Here is a 12,656-nt window from a genome sequence, read left to right as displayed (position 1 = left end):
TGAGTGACACCGAAACATAGGCAGTCATCAAAGGGTTTTGATTCAAGAGTGAAAGGAACAAGTGGTGTTTAAGGAAAACCAGTCTGGACTCTTGTTGCCAGATGGATCAGGGACAGGAAGTCGGGGGGTTAAGGGAGGGGAAGGAGAAAGTGCCTAGTGTGGATGTTCAGAAAAAGAAGGATATAGCGACTAGGCAGGAAGCTGTATGTCTCAGAGAAACGTGAGACCCCAAATCTAAGAATAAGACATTAGCCAAGGAAAGAGCACCCCTGGATGTGACAGCTAACAATTCCTGTGTCCTAGCTGTGGTTAACGTCAAACAGAGAATTGGTCCAGAAGCATCCTCCCAGCACTGGGAGGACACTGACAAGCTCCGAGGGTCTGTCTCCACTGGAGGGTCAGTTACCCTGCAGGTGCCTGCCGGGCCCTGTGTCCTCTTCTGATGTGACTGTGGATGATCAGGCCGGGTGGGCATCTGAGCAGCAGATGGCTGGCCAGTGGAGCCTATAAGGTGGCCTGCCGAGAAAGGTCTTACCAAAGAAAGACAATGATAATTAGGTTCTCTAAGAAATTCAAAATGGACCTATGATGAAGGCATCATTGGTTGGCAGGAAGAGCAGCAACACAGGGGATCAGAGCCACACACGTGACTGTGTCCTGAAGCAAGTGTCATTGACCACGCTGCTCAGTGGCCACAGGCTAGTCCAGTCTCTAAGCTGCCTTGGGCCTCAAGTCCCCTTCCCACCGTTCTTGGACGTACAGAGGCAGTATGACTTAATGGTCATGAGCACAGACTTGGGAGCCAAGCCATCTGTCTAATGTCTAGTGTCTAATGGGTATTATCGCTGTGCTATTTACTAGCTGCTCATGTGGGACCAGTTACCCAACCTCCATACATCTCACTTCTCTGATGTATAAAACGGGGCTGTTAAAAAACAAAACGGGGCTATTAATAATAGTACCTACCTCATAGGGCTGTTGTGAGGATTAAATGAGTTAATACATAAAATAATATTTACTCCAGTGACTGGCCAGAGTGAACTCTCTCTGTGTTGATTATTATTATTAGCGTTTTTAAATCTCCAGTTCTTCCTTTGGGAACTACTTGTATCTCCCACCACTCCCACCACCCCACCAGAGCTTCCCACAAGGCTCGAGTCCTAACAGTGGAAAAATCCCATTTTCCTTATTTGCATGTCCAATCTTATAATAAACTTTCTTAATATTTGAACTAACTTGAGTGAGTCTCCATTCCCTGTAGTAGAAGCTGCTACAGTGTAAGTTGTGAAAAAGTCGGCTAAACCTGTGGATGTCCCAACAGGTGTGCACGTTTCCTTTGGAGTCTTGGAGAGGGCGACTGGGAGCTTGGGGTTCTGGACTTCAGCACTTCCCTGGGGGAGGGAACCCCGAGTTCAGACTCTGTGACAAGCAGAGCATGGAGGCTCACGGAGCTGCCTTATCTTGAGGTCATCATGTTTTAGGATCTATCCACTTCCTCTGCGCTGAGTCCACAATCCAAACAAGTGAATTTCAAGTAAAATTACCCTGGGAGGGGAGCAAGTGCTGATAGACCAACATGAATATTTTCACTCACTAGCGGCTTTACTTCTCAGTGTAAGAAATATAACATTTTTTCCTGAATCCAAACCCCTCATGGGAAGTGTGGCCAGCAGTAAAATATTCACACCAAGGCACACATTTCTGAACAGGGCAGCACAGTAGTTAAGAACTCTAAAGTCCGACATGGATCAAAATCCTGGCTGCCTGATCTGGCTGAGGAAGTAACCCAAATTCACCTGGCCTCAGCTTTTTAACTTTAAAATGTGGATAATAATAGGAGCTACCTGGTGGGGTTACCAAGATTAAGTGACATAATACATGTAAAGACCTCCAACAGGCCAGGATCTTCATACATATATACCCTAGAGGCTAATAGTCATTTGAAAAGACCCAGCTAAAACCTACGAAAAATCAACAGAAAAATACAATCCACTCTTTGTTGGAATCCCAAGTCTGGGGGCTTTGGGTATGTTTTAGCATTATTTAGGGACTTGTGTGTGTCTTTTTTTAGTTTTATATGAAATACTGAACACTCCCAGGGAAAGCAATTGAACCTCCCTCCGATCCTTGGCTCCTGGTCTCCACGTCTTTTCTACCTGCTAAACTGAGGATGAACAACAGAACTTTTGTGGTGACCTCAAGCCCTGGGCCTCAATACATTGTGCTCACCCCTTAGAGGTTGCACCTGGATGGTTTGCTCCTCCCAGGGACCTCAGTGGGGAGATGATAGAACATTTTAGTTTACATCCAAGCAGATTCAACAGACATAGTATTAAAAAGATTGACAGTAAAGGGTATGTTTAAGCAGAATAAATGACACCTCCAATAAGAACTAGAAAATAAAATATGTTAAGACAATGCTTTTATTATGCATAGGATTTTAAATCCCTTGGGACGAGGGAAGTCATTTTACAAATTCTAGGCAGCCACGTGTTAGTGCTTGTTCCTGTCCCAGAATCACACCAGGCAGGGGGATTTCTGGAGTCACGGATAATCAACTTCTTCACACCACCCGTGGCCACAGCTTCTGCAAATGCAACCTGCTCCCCCGCGGCTCACCACCCAAATCCAAACATCTACAAATCCCTAATTCTCTCCCTTCTTCTGCCCCATCCCTCAGATGGTACTTCTTGTCCAGCCCTAGAGCAGTCCCAGTGCTTTGGGCTAAAAGTCCCAGGTCATGCAGTTCACCCCCTGCCTCCACCTGGGCTTCTTTACCCAGCACAGAACTTACGATGGTGTTATTTCTGCTCCCACATCTGAGCTATTTGAGACTCAGTCCTTTCCACCATCTCATTCCTTTCGTCTCACTTCTCAACCTCAGATGGTGATCAGGAAGACACTTTTCCCCAGGGGTTGAGTGTGGTCCTTGGGTTGTGGCTTATAGTGATACTTCCCCTGTGCCCTTCCCACCAAGGCCCTGAATTTTCATCTCAGCCAGGAGGCATTGAGTGGTGTCAAGAGTGGGGGTGGCAGCACATCTGTTTGTGAGGACAGTGGAGGTGACCCAGTGTCCCAGGGGTCACAGATCATCCAGCTCGTTCTCTGCTGTCTCTTCTTCCTAAGAGGCTTATTCCCCTCCTTTCGTCATTCATTATACTCATCTTTTAGACTCATCCTTTCCAGAAAGCCCTCTCCAACTCACCTCCTGTTACCTCCAAGATGGGTTATGCCCCTCCTCTTGGCTTCCCTAGTATCCGGGTCAGACCCCTATCACAGCGCCCATCACACTGTGCTATCATTTCCTCCTTTTGTCTCCGTCTCTTCTCTTGAGCTCCTTTAGATACAGGACAAAATTTTTTTCTTTTTCTTTTCATATCACCAGTGGCCACCATACTGCTTGGCTCATAATTAGCACACAATAAATATTTCTTAAGGATATGAGTAAATGAACTCTAATATTTTGGGGGGAGAAAACAAGATGAAGAGAAGTGAGATGCCTAGTTTAAGATCATATAATTCGTTGATTACAAGGCTGGATCTAGAACCCAAGTCTTCTGGCCCCAAATCCGGTATGCCTTCCTCTACACAGCTACTTCTGTGCCTGGTGGGGATGGTGGTGAGGAGGGCTGGCAGTGGTCTGAGTCCCATCCACTGGTCGTTGAGGCAAGGGCTTGATCAGACTGAAGGTCATCCCACCTGTCCCTTGCCAAAGTCCTGACTCTATCACATCATCTAAAGCAGTAACTACTGTTCTGAATCTTACAGGTGACCCAGCCAGGGTCAAGTCCTTGGGCCCTCTCTTTGGACCCTGTGCTTAGGGGAGGTTAGCTGCACCCTCTAGGGAGCTCAGGGAGAACTTGGACCCTCGCCCCCAGAGCCCAAAGAAGGGAAAGATCTTCTGGGTGAAGGAGGCAGTGAAGGTGTAGATGGGTTCCTGAGTGACGGCATTGGCAAAGGTCACCCAGCCCACCTCGTAGTCAACAGACACACGCACCTGCTGGGGCTGCTCCTCCAGGGCCAGGCGGGTGGGGAAGGAGCCCAGGGCCGAGACGAAGCCCCAAGCCAGTCTCACCGCCCACACCCCCTCCTCTGGCCGCAGCCGAAGCTCCCCCTTCCGCCGGATGTCCTTACTGACCACACCCAGAGTGCAGCTGCCCCCGGGAGCCAAGTCCACACTCACCACCCACGTGTGTCTCCCCCCAGTGAAGCCACCATGGGCCAGGACACAGGTGGCCCGGTCGAAACGCTGGGGGCTGTCTGGTGACTTCTGCCATTTATAGGAGAAGCGAGCCTGCTGGTGGTCCTCAGACAAGAGGAGCTTCGGGTGGGAAGTCCAGGGGTCTAGAGAGATGTGAGCTGTGGGGAAAACCAAAAGGGCCACAGATGTCAGCAGACATGCTATCACCTTCAGGAAAGGCCTAAATACCCGCCTTGACACCCGCGTTAGCGTTACTACCAACAAAGTATATAGTGCCTACAAAGACCTGCAGTATGGGTACCACCTGGAAACCTGTTAGTAACAGACTCTCAGGTTCCACCCCAAACCACCTGAGATGGAATCTGCATTTTAGCAAGATCCGCAGCTGATTCCTGTGCTTGTTAATGCCTGCTTCAGAGGATGTGTTGGTTAGTTCGTTACTTCGGACATCCGGGCTCTCATCTGGTTGTGTCTTCCCCTGGAAAGCACTTCTTCTCCCTGCAAACTGGCTGACTCCCAAAGCTGTGCATGCCTGCTCTGATCTCCTGCTGCTGACACATCACGTCCTCCCCCTCCTGTATCTCGGAGGGTGGAAATATTCTTCCCTCCGTCCAAACTTCATGATCACTCTCTGGGCACTTGTGACTCATTTATACAGTCTTCACTCCACCCAGACTCTCTGGCTCACCCACGGGTTATTCATTCTGCCTCAGTAATTCTAAAATCAGACAGAGTCTGAGGATCACCTTTTAACAAAAATACTTCTGCGGACCCCTGCATAGTGATACTTTTAGTATCCATAAATCGGGACAAATTCATAAATTCAGATATGTCCATGAGTTAGGAGTCCCTGCCAAGAGCTCTGTGACTTCCCAGGGTCTTCGGCTGATAGACTGGGAACAGTGCCCTTGAGTGGGGTCCATTCTTCATTCCTTTCCTACCTGCAGGCTGCACTCCTATCATCTATGAAATATAATAACACCTGAGAGAGAGTAGGTGTTCCTGACAATTCTAAGAATGTGATTCTAAACCCAGATCAAATTCCACGCATCCAGGAAGCCCTTCCCGATAGACGTTGTCCCATCCTGATTTAATCTTTCTATCCCATCATCACGTGCAGATCAGAACATGAGCTTCCTGCCAGGGATGTGGTATGTGTGTGCACCTGTCCCTTCTTCATGGTTCTCCCACAAGCATTACAAAGGCAGTGACACATATCAGTGTCACGTGTGACATTATGTGTATATGTACATTTATGTATGTGATATATATGTATTTGACTATTACAGTGCCCAGTGTAGAACCCTGCAAAATTATCTGCCCATTCCAAGATTAGAATCCTCACTCCCTCCCATCCTGACAGAGGCTGCTTACCTGGCTCATAATCCAACTCAAAGCAGAGTTTTTCTGTAAAGAGGAAATAAAACAGGATGCGCTTTCATTAGTCTTACCGAACCATAGAACATTTAATGATGAGGAAACTGAGGCCCCAAAAGGGAAGAGACAAAGAGAGGAATGGAAGCTGGAATCCTCTAGACCAGTGGTTCTGAACTTGAACTTGCATCAGAGTCCCCAGAACACTTGCTAAAACACACATGTTTTTGATTCAGGTGGCCCGGGGTGGGGCTGAGATTCGCATTTCTGGCAAGTTACCAGGGGATGCTGCTGCTGCTGGCTGGGAGCCCCACTTTGAGCCGCACCGCCTAGCTCTGAGCGGGCAGTGACCAGTGCCTTGCACAGAGCCTAGGACACAGGAAATGCTCAAGAAACATCGACTTAATGAACAGATAAGTGGGTTAATTTATTTCTCGTTCTGCTTGGAAATAATTTTGGGGATAGTCAAAGGTCAGCCTTTGATTAGAGTAAAATTTCCTTCACTGCCAGGCCATTTACTTGTAGGAAGTGGACTTGGGGGAAAGCTCTTCTAAGGTGACATTTTTGTGGGTGGGTCATTTAGAACTAGGTGGCATCATTCGTGATGTCACGTAGGAGGAGAGGGAAGTGTTGGCGAGCAGCCACATTCCTGACTCTCATTTCAAACCCTCCACACCCTCTCCTTCCACCACTCCCTGTCCCGGAAAACGGGGTCATGGTCCCCACAGGGGCAATTTAACTCTGAGGACCAAACTAGGGGAAGCCAAGGAAAAGAGGAGGGAGGGAAGTCAGCTACCACAGGGCACAGAGAAATACCCTTGCTGGTTATTAATTAACAATGTTCATCAGAAACTTATCATGTATTACAAATGTGGATTTTTAAAATTACTGACAATGACAGATTGTGGATTTTTAGGGATTTTTAAAATTATTGACAATGACAGATTTTGTTAATCATTATCTTATATATCACTTCATGGCAAGCGGTTAGATCTATTTGTTTCATTATTTTTCAAACCAGTTACATTTTTTCCCAGAAATCCTCACCTTTATTATCTAACTTCATTGTCACATCCTGATAAGCAGATTTTATAAAGATCTGCAAATAAGGAAACCAAGGCACTGGGAGAGTGCAAGCCTTGTCAAAGGTCACACAAACGTCAGGCAGCGGGGCATGGAGGCCATTCCTAAATCCAGGCTTCACAGCCACCTGTGCTTCGTGGGGTCCGCTTACCCAGAAACGTCTTCATCTCCTTTCGCAGCGGGAGGGCCTGCTGGGGGAAGTCCCGAATCCTCTGGCCCAGCTCAGGGGATACAGCCTCTGGTTTCCGGCACCTTCTGGTTTCACATCTAGGGGCACAGAAATGGTGGGGTCTGGGAATTATCCTTCTTAGTGATGCCTCCAGACTCAGCTGGTCACCTTCTGATTGTCTTGGAGGTGCCAGTTCCCATGGACAGACATGATTCCTCTGGGATGGATCCATTCCCTCCCCACACTGTCCCCTCTTGGGCAGTGTCATGCAGGGGTGTGTATCTACAGCTGGCTGTACATGGGAATGCATTTGAGTATGTGAAAGTTTACATGTGAGTTGTCATCCTTAATGTGAGAATGTATATTTGTGTGGTAATAACCAGCATGGGGTGCGTGTATGTTTATGTATGTGGGAAAAGAGAAGAGGAAATCTTACCTTATTAGAGTGCTTCTGATATCCTAGGAGAAAGAGAGAGAAAGCAGGGATTCAGTTTCCATTTCTCCCTCCCACGAGAGAAGACAAAATACCATATTCTCAGCCCTAGATAGAAAAAGGACACCAGATCCATGGAGTCACAGCGTTTTCAGGTTTACGAGGCTTCAGGGATCTTAGAGCCCAACCCCTTCATTTTATAAGATCCAGACAGTGAAGTGACCTGCCCCTTAGAGGCAAAGGCAAGTCCCATCCCAATGTCTCCAGCTTCTCAGTCCCCAACGTGTCCGCCTAAATCATGCTGCCTTTCTGATGCCTAATTTGGACCCCAGTATCTCTCCTCCAGTGTGAGGAAGGGAAACAGAAGAAGAAGAACTTCCTGCTGGTGGGCGGTGACACAGAGAATAGTTTGCCTCGGAAATAGCACCTGACATTTGTTCGCATATAGTGCTTGATGCTTCTCAGAGTGCTAATTTCACTTGCATTTTACTGTTGGATCCTCACAAATAAAGTATTTTTGAGATAAATAAACAAAGTATCTCCCCTATTTGATGGATAGGATGAAGAGACCAAGACCAGAGAGCAAAGCAACCAGGGAGCTCTTGGGGAAGCAAGGACTCTTAGAATTCAGAACTTCTGGTCCTGTGACCCATCTTCCACTTGGGATACAAGGATGTGTGAGTGAAGAAGAGATGGCTTAGACAGGTAAAGATGCAACAAATCATAGGTGAGCACAGGTGGACGGGGGCGGGGCTCAGAGCTCACCATCAGGAGCTCCCTTGCTGGCCTCTCCTTCTTCTCCTCCAGTTCTTCAATGAGGGTGCTAAACCGGCAGATTTCCCCAGTGACCAGGACATCAAACTCATCCCGATGCTTTAAGATGTCCCCATCCAGCCTCTCCAACTGGGCTAAGAGGATGCTCTGCTGTTCCTCCAGGAACTGGCTCAGATGTGCAAACTCAGAAATCACTTTTTGTTTCTTGGTGGCCACCTGAGTCTGAGGGGGCAGGAGGAGAGGGCAGGAAGTTATTCCTCCTCTTCCTCCACTTCCTTTTCCTTCTTTTTCCTTAATTCACTCCCATCTCCCTCCAGATCCACATTCTCCAAGGTTTGGTGGTAAAGTCAGAGCCCCCCACTCCCCAGGTCCCCAGATAGACTTGGAACCATGGCATAGTTTCCTTTACACCTGCCATGCCATTTCCAGGAGGAGGTGTACGGGAGGTGGTGAGGACACCCCACCTCCTGCCGTTTACAAAGTGCGCACAATGTGCGGGGCACTAAGGTACATTACTGTCCTTACAGCAATTCAGTGAGATAGTGATTTTTTTTTTTTTTTTTTGGCGGTACGCGGGCCTCTCACTGTTGTAGCTTCTCCCGTTGCGGAGCACAGGCTCCGGATGCGCAGGCCCAGTGGCCATGGCTCACGGGCCCAACCGCTCTGCGGCATGTGGGATCTTCCCAGACCAGGGCATGAACCCGTGTTCCCTGCATCGACAGGCGGACTCTCAACCACTGCGCCACCAGGGACACCCGATAGTGATCATTTTTAATCTCCACTTCACAGAAAAATAAACTGAGCATAGAGAGCTGTTTGAGGTCATAGAGCTAATTCATTTCAGGATTCAAACTCAGAATGGGGCTTCCGTGGTGGTGCAGTGGTTAAGAATCCGCCTGCCAATGCAGGGGGCAAGGGTTCAAGCCCTGTTCCGGGAAGATCCATGTGCCACAACTACTGAGCCTGCGCTCTAGAGCCCATGAGCCACAACTAGTGAAGCCTGCGTGCCACAGCTGCTGAAGCCCATGAGCCTAGAGCCCATGCTCCGCAACAAGAGAAACCACTGCAATGAGAAGCCCACGCACCACAATGAAGAGTAGCCCCCGCTCACCACAACTAGAGAAAGCCTGCACGCACAGCAACGAAGACCCAATGCAGCCAAAAATAAATAAATAATAAAACAAAAATGCAGAATGACTTCAGAGCCCTATATGCTATGTTGCCTTGGTTTCAGAAAGGCACTGGACCCTGAGGAAGGGAAGAGGACCAGGGAAGGGATGATGACTTACCAGGAGGACTTGTATCCTTCGATTTTCTCTTGACTGAATTCCTTGAATCTCCTCTCTCTCCTTTCTTAGACACTCAAGACACTTCTGTATTTGTTCCTGGGAAGAAGGAGCATAAAATATTTAAGATGGGGGCAGGGATAAATTAGTACTTTGGGATTAGAAGATACAAACTACTATATAAAATAGATAAACAACAAGGACCTACTGTACAGAACAGGGAACTAAATTCAATATCTTTTTTTTTTTTTTTCTGTGGTACGCGGGCCTCTCACTGCCGCGGCCTCTCCTGTTGCGGAGCACAGGCTCCAGACGCGCAGGCTCAGCGGTCATGGCTCATGGGCCCAGCCACTCCGCGGCATGTGGGATCTTCCCGGACTGGGGCACGAACCCGTGTCCCCTGCATCGGCAGGCGGACTCTCAACCACTGCGCCACCAGGGAAGCCCTAAATTCAATATCTTGTAATAAACTATAATGGAAAAGAATCTGAAAAATATGAATCACTTTGCTGTACTCTAGAAACTAACACAACATTGTAAATCAACTATACTTCAATTAATTTTTAAAAAATATTTAAGACGGAAACAATGATTTGTTAAGAGATGTCATCTCTGCCTCCAGGAATGGAATGACCCAAGGGAAGGAGTCGTTCTCTTAGCTGACAAGCCTGGGCCTTTATGGTCCTTGACAGCTTACTCTCTTTGGGTCTTCTTCCTCTTGTTTTGTCCTCCAAGAATTTTGATTAGGGCTTTCTGCTTTTAGCTCGGTGCCATCATAAGCTATGACTCTGTGTTCTCACTTGAGCCTTCCTGTCTTCAGGCTAAACACCCTAACTTCTTTTGCCTTAATGAATGGTATCGAGGATCTATCCTGAGCTTGATACGCCCTTCTTCGAAATTATCCCAACTTTCTCACATATCCCAAACAGAACACATCCGAACAAGCTCTCTTATAAATGGAATCAACTTTCTGGGTATGATTCTGGAGGGAACAAGAAACTAGGATAATGCAAAAAATAACCAATGAATTGTTTTTAAAATTGCTTGCTCTAGGGGACTTCCCTGATGGTCCAGTGGTTAAGACTTCAAGCTTCCACTGCAGGGGGCACAGGTTCGATCCCTGGTTGGGGAACTAAGATCTTGCATGCCGCAAGGTGTGGCCAACCCCCCCACCAAATCAAACAAACAACAACAACAAAAATTGCTTGCTGTAGAATAAAGAACAGGTATACACACATAAATGTTCATATAAGCACATTGCAAAATATATTTAGAACTCCTAACAATACATGCCAATTAACTAATTGACACATATACATAGACTCCCACTTGTAATAAAACACAATGCATAAACAGCTAAAACCAGTACACACTCATTTAATGACAGATAAAATTATACACCATATATATTTACCCAACCTGCATATATGTAAACACTAATTTACCTACAAACAAGAGCAGTCAGTTACACATACACACCCAAGTAGTCAGATCCCCTCAAACACACTGCACACGCTGGTAAACATGCAAACATTAATACACATACACACTGTGCAATCATTTCCTCAAGTGCAAACCCAGACATCCTCAGACACACCTGACTGATCCATGGTTCAGACACATACGTTCATGTTGTGGTGACTCATTCATTCAACATGTATTTATTGAGCTATTATTATGTATTGGCCATAAGTAAACAACATAGGGCATACTTAAAACACAAACACATGATCTTCCATGCCTGGGTCTATTGCCTGGGTAATCACAGAAGCGGGGAGATGGAATTAAGTTTCAGAGTGGCCCAAATAATCCACAACTCTGCTCTGATTCTTTCAGTCCAGTCCAATCCCAGACCCACCCTGGGAACCTCTCAGTTTCCCCTTTCCTACCCTGTAGGGCCCAGCCGCATCCTCCAGGAAGCGCACAGTGTGGGCACGGTGCTCCCAGGCCTCCCGGCATACCACGCACAGCTGCATCTCATCATCCTCGCAGAAGAAGTAGACTTTCTCCCCGTGCTCGGGGCAGATGTCCTCCTCTTCTATGTCCAGCCGGGACACCAGCTTGAGACGCTCAATGTTCTCCACCACGCTGGCCAGCTGCCAGTTGGGCCGGAAGCTCCCTGGGCGAAAAGGCTCCTTGCAGAGTGGGCAGGTTGGGGGCTCCTCGGGGTCCGGGCTGGGGATCTCAAGGTAGCGGGTGAGGCAGATGCGGCAGAAGTTGTGGCCACAGTCAATGGTGACCGGCTCCCTGAGGGTCCCTTGGCAGATGGGGCAGTTGACCTCATCTGCCAGGCTGGTCACAGAGGCAGCCGAAGCCATAGTGCTGCTGCGCTTGTGGCCTCTTCAAGGTCACCCTCTCTGCTCAGCTTGGGGAGAAGGGCTGGGAGAACAATGAGGACACACACCTCACACTCACACACCTACATGTGCACATGGCCAGACACAGGGGCATCTTACATACCCAGTGACACCCTCATGGTCACACACACATACGTGTGCGCACAGAGCAAGGTACCCACTTGCATCTCTGGCAGCCAGGGTTCTGCTGTCCCCCTCCCAAAAGAACAGACACACACCCTCCAACAGCAGAGACAGAGAAATAGCAGAGGAGGGGCAGAAGAAGCAGTCACAGCATTCCAGAGATGACCTCAGTTACTCTCTGGACTGGTGCCCATGACCTGGGGGTTCCTGCTCTTTCCTGTCCATCCAGAGACACTCGCGGTAGAAGGAAAGTGGTCGTATCTTAACCATCCACAATTGGAAGAGACTGTTCTTCTTTTGGGAGCAGGAGGGAGACTGGGTCACAGAGCAGTAATGCCACCCCAGCCTCCCTGCAGTATGACCAGCTGTCTCCAGGGAGATTGGAGGTATCAGCCAACCCAGGGGAGTGTGGGGACCCAGATAAGGCGCTGTGCCCAGGGCAGGGGTGGTGAGACAGGGCACAGGCAGCTTCACCAACCGGCCTGCCATAGGCTTCCAAAGGGGTTGGAATGTATTCTGTCTGGGGGAGGAGAAAGAAAGATAACAGCAGCCATCATTAATTTACGATGGCCATGTTCCTCACGCTAACTTAAGCGATTTAAACATATGATCTTATTTATTCCTCCTGTCTGCTCTGTAGCCTTGGTGCTATTAAGATATTAGCTGGGCTCAGCCAGGTTACTTAGCTTGCTCAAGGCACACAGGTAGGGAGGTGGGAGGCCATAATTTACACTCAGATCTGTGAGTCTCCGAGCCGTGCTGTCCAACAGAAATACAATGTGAGCCACGTGTACAATTAAAAGATTCCCAGTAGCCATATTTTAAAAAGCAAAAAGTGAAATTAACTAATATTTTA

General features: G+C 48.0%; 1 protein-coding gene across 1 annotated transcript; it reads right to left on the bottom strand.

Moving 5' to 3' along the window:
• Nucleotides 1–3,371: 3,371 nt before the first annotated feature.
• Nucleotides 3,372–12,117, bottom strand: LOC136128800 (tripartite motif-containing protein 10). Its single transcript, XM_065884716.1, has 8 exons — nucleotides 11,967–12,117; nucleotides 11,210–11,699; nucleotides 9,324–9,419; nucleotides 8,026–8,256; nucleotides 7,264–7,286; nucleotides 6,810–6,925; nucleotides 5,576–5,608; nucleotides 3,372–4,359 (listed from the first exon to the last, which is right to left on the bottom strand). The coding sequence occupies exons 2-8, from the start codon at nucleotides 11,636–11,638 to the stop codon at nucleotides 3,818–3,820; spliced, it is 1,470 nt and encodes a 489-aa protein (XP_065740788.1). The 5' UTR covers nucleotides 11,639–11,699; nucleotides 11,967–12,117; the 3' UTR covers nucleotides 3,372–3,817.
• Nucleotides 12,118–12,656: the final 539 nt, after the last annotated feature.

The sequence above is a fragment of the Phocoena phocoena genome, chromosome 10 (genome assembly GCF_963924675.1).
Source record: "Phocoena phocoena chromosome 10, mPhoPho1.1, whole genome shotgun sequence".
In the NCBI taxonomy this organism is placed as follows: domain Eukaryota; kingdom Metazoa; phylum Chordata; class Mammalia; order Artiodactyla; family Phocoenidae; genus Phocoena; species Phocoena phocoena.
This window is presented reverse-complemented; position numbering and strand designations above follow the sequence as displayed.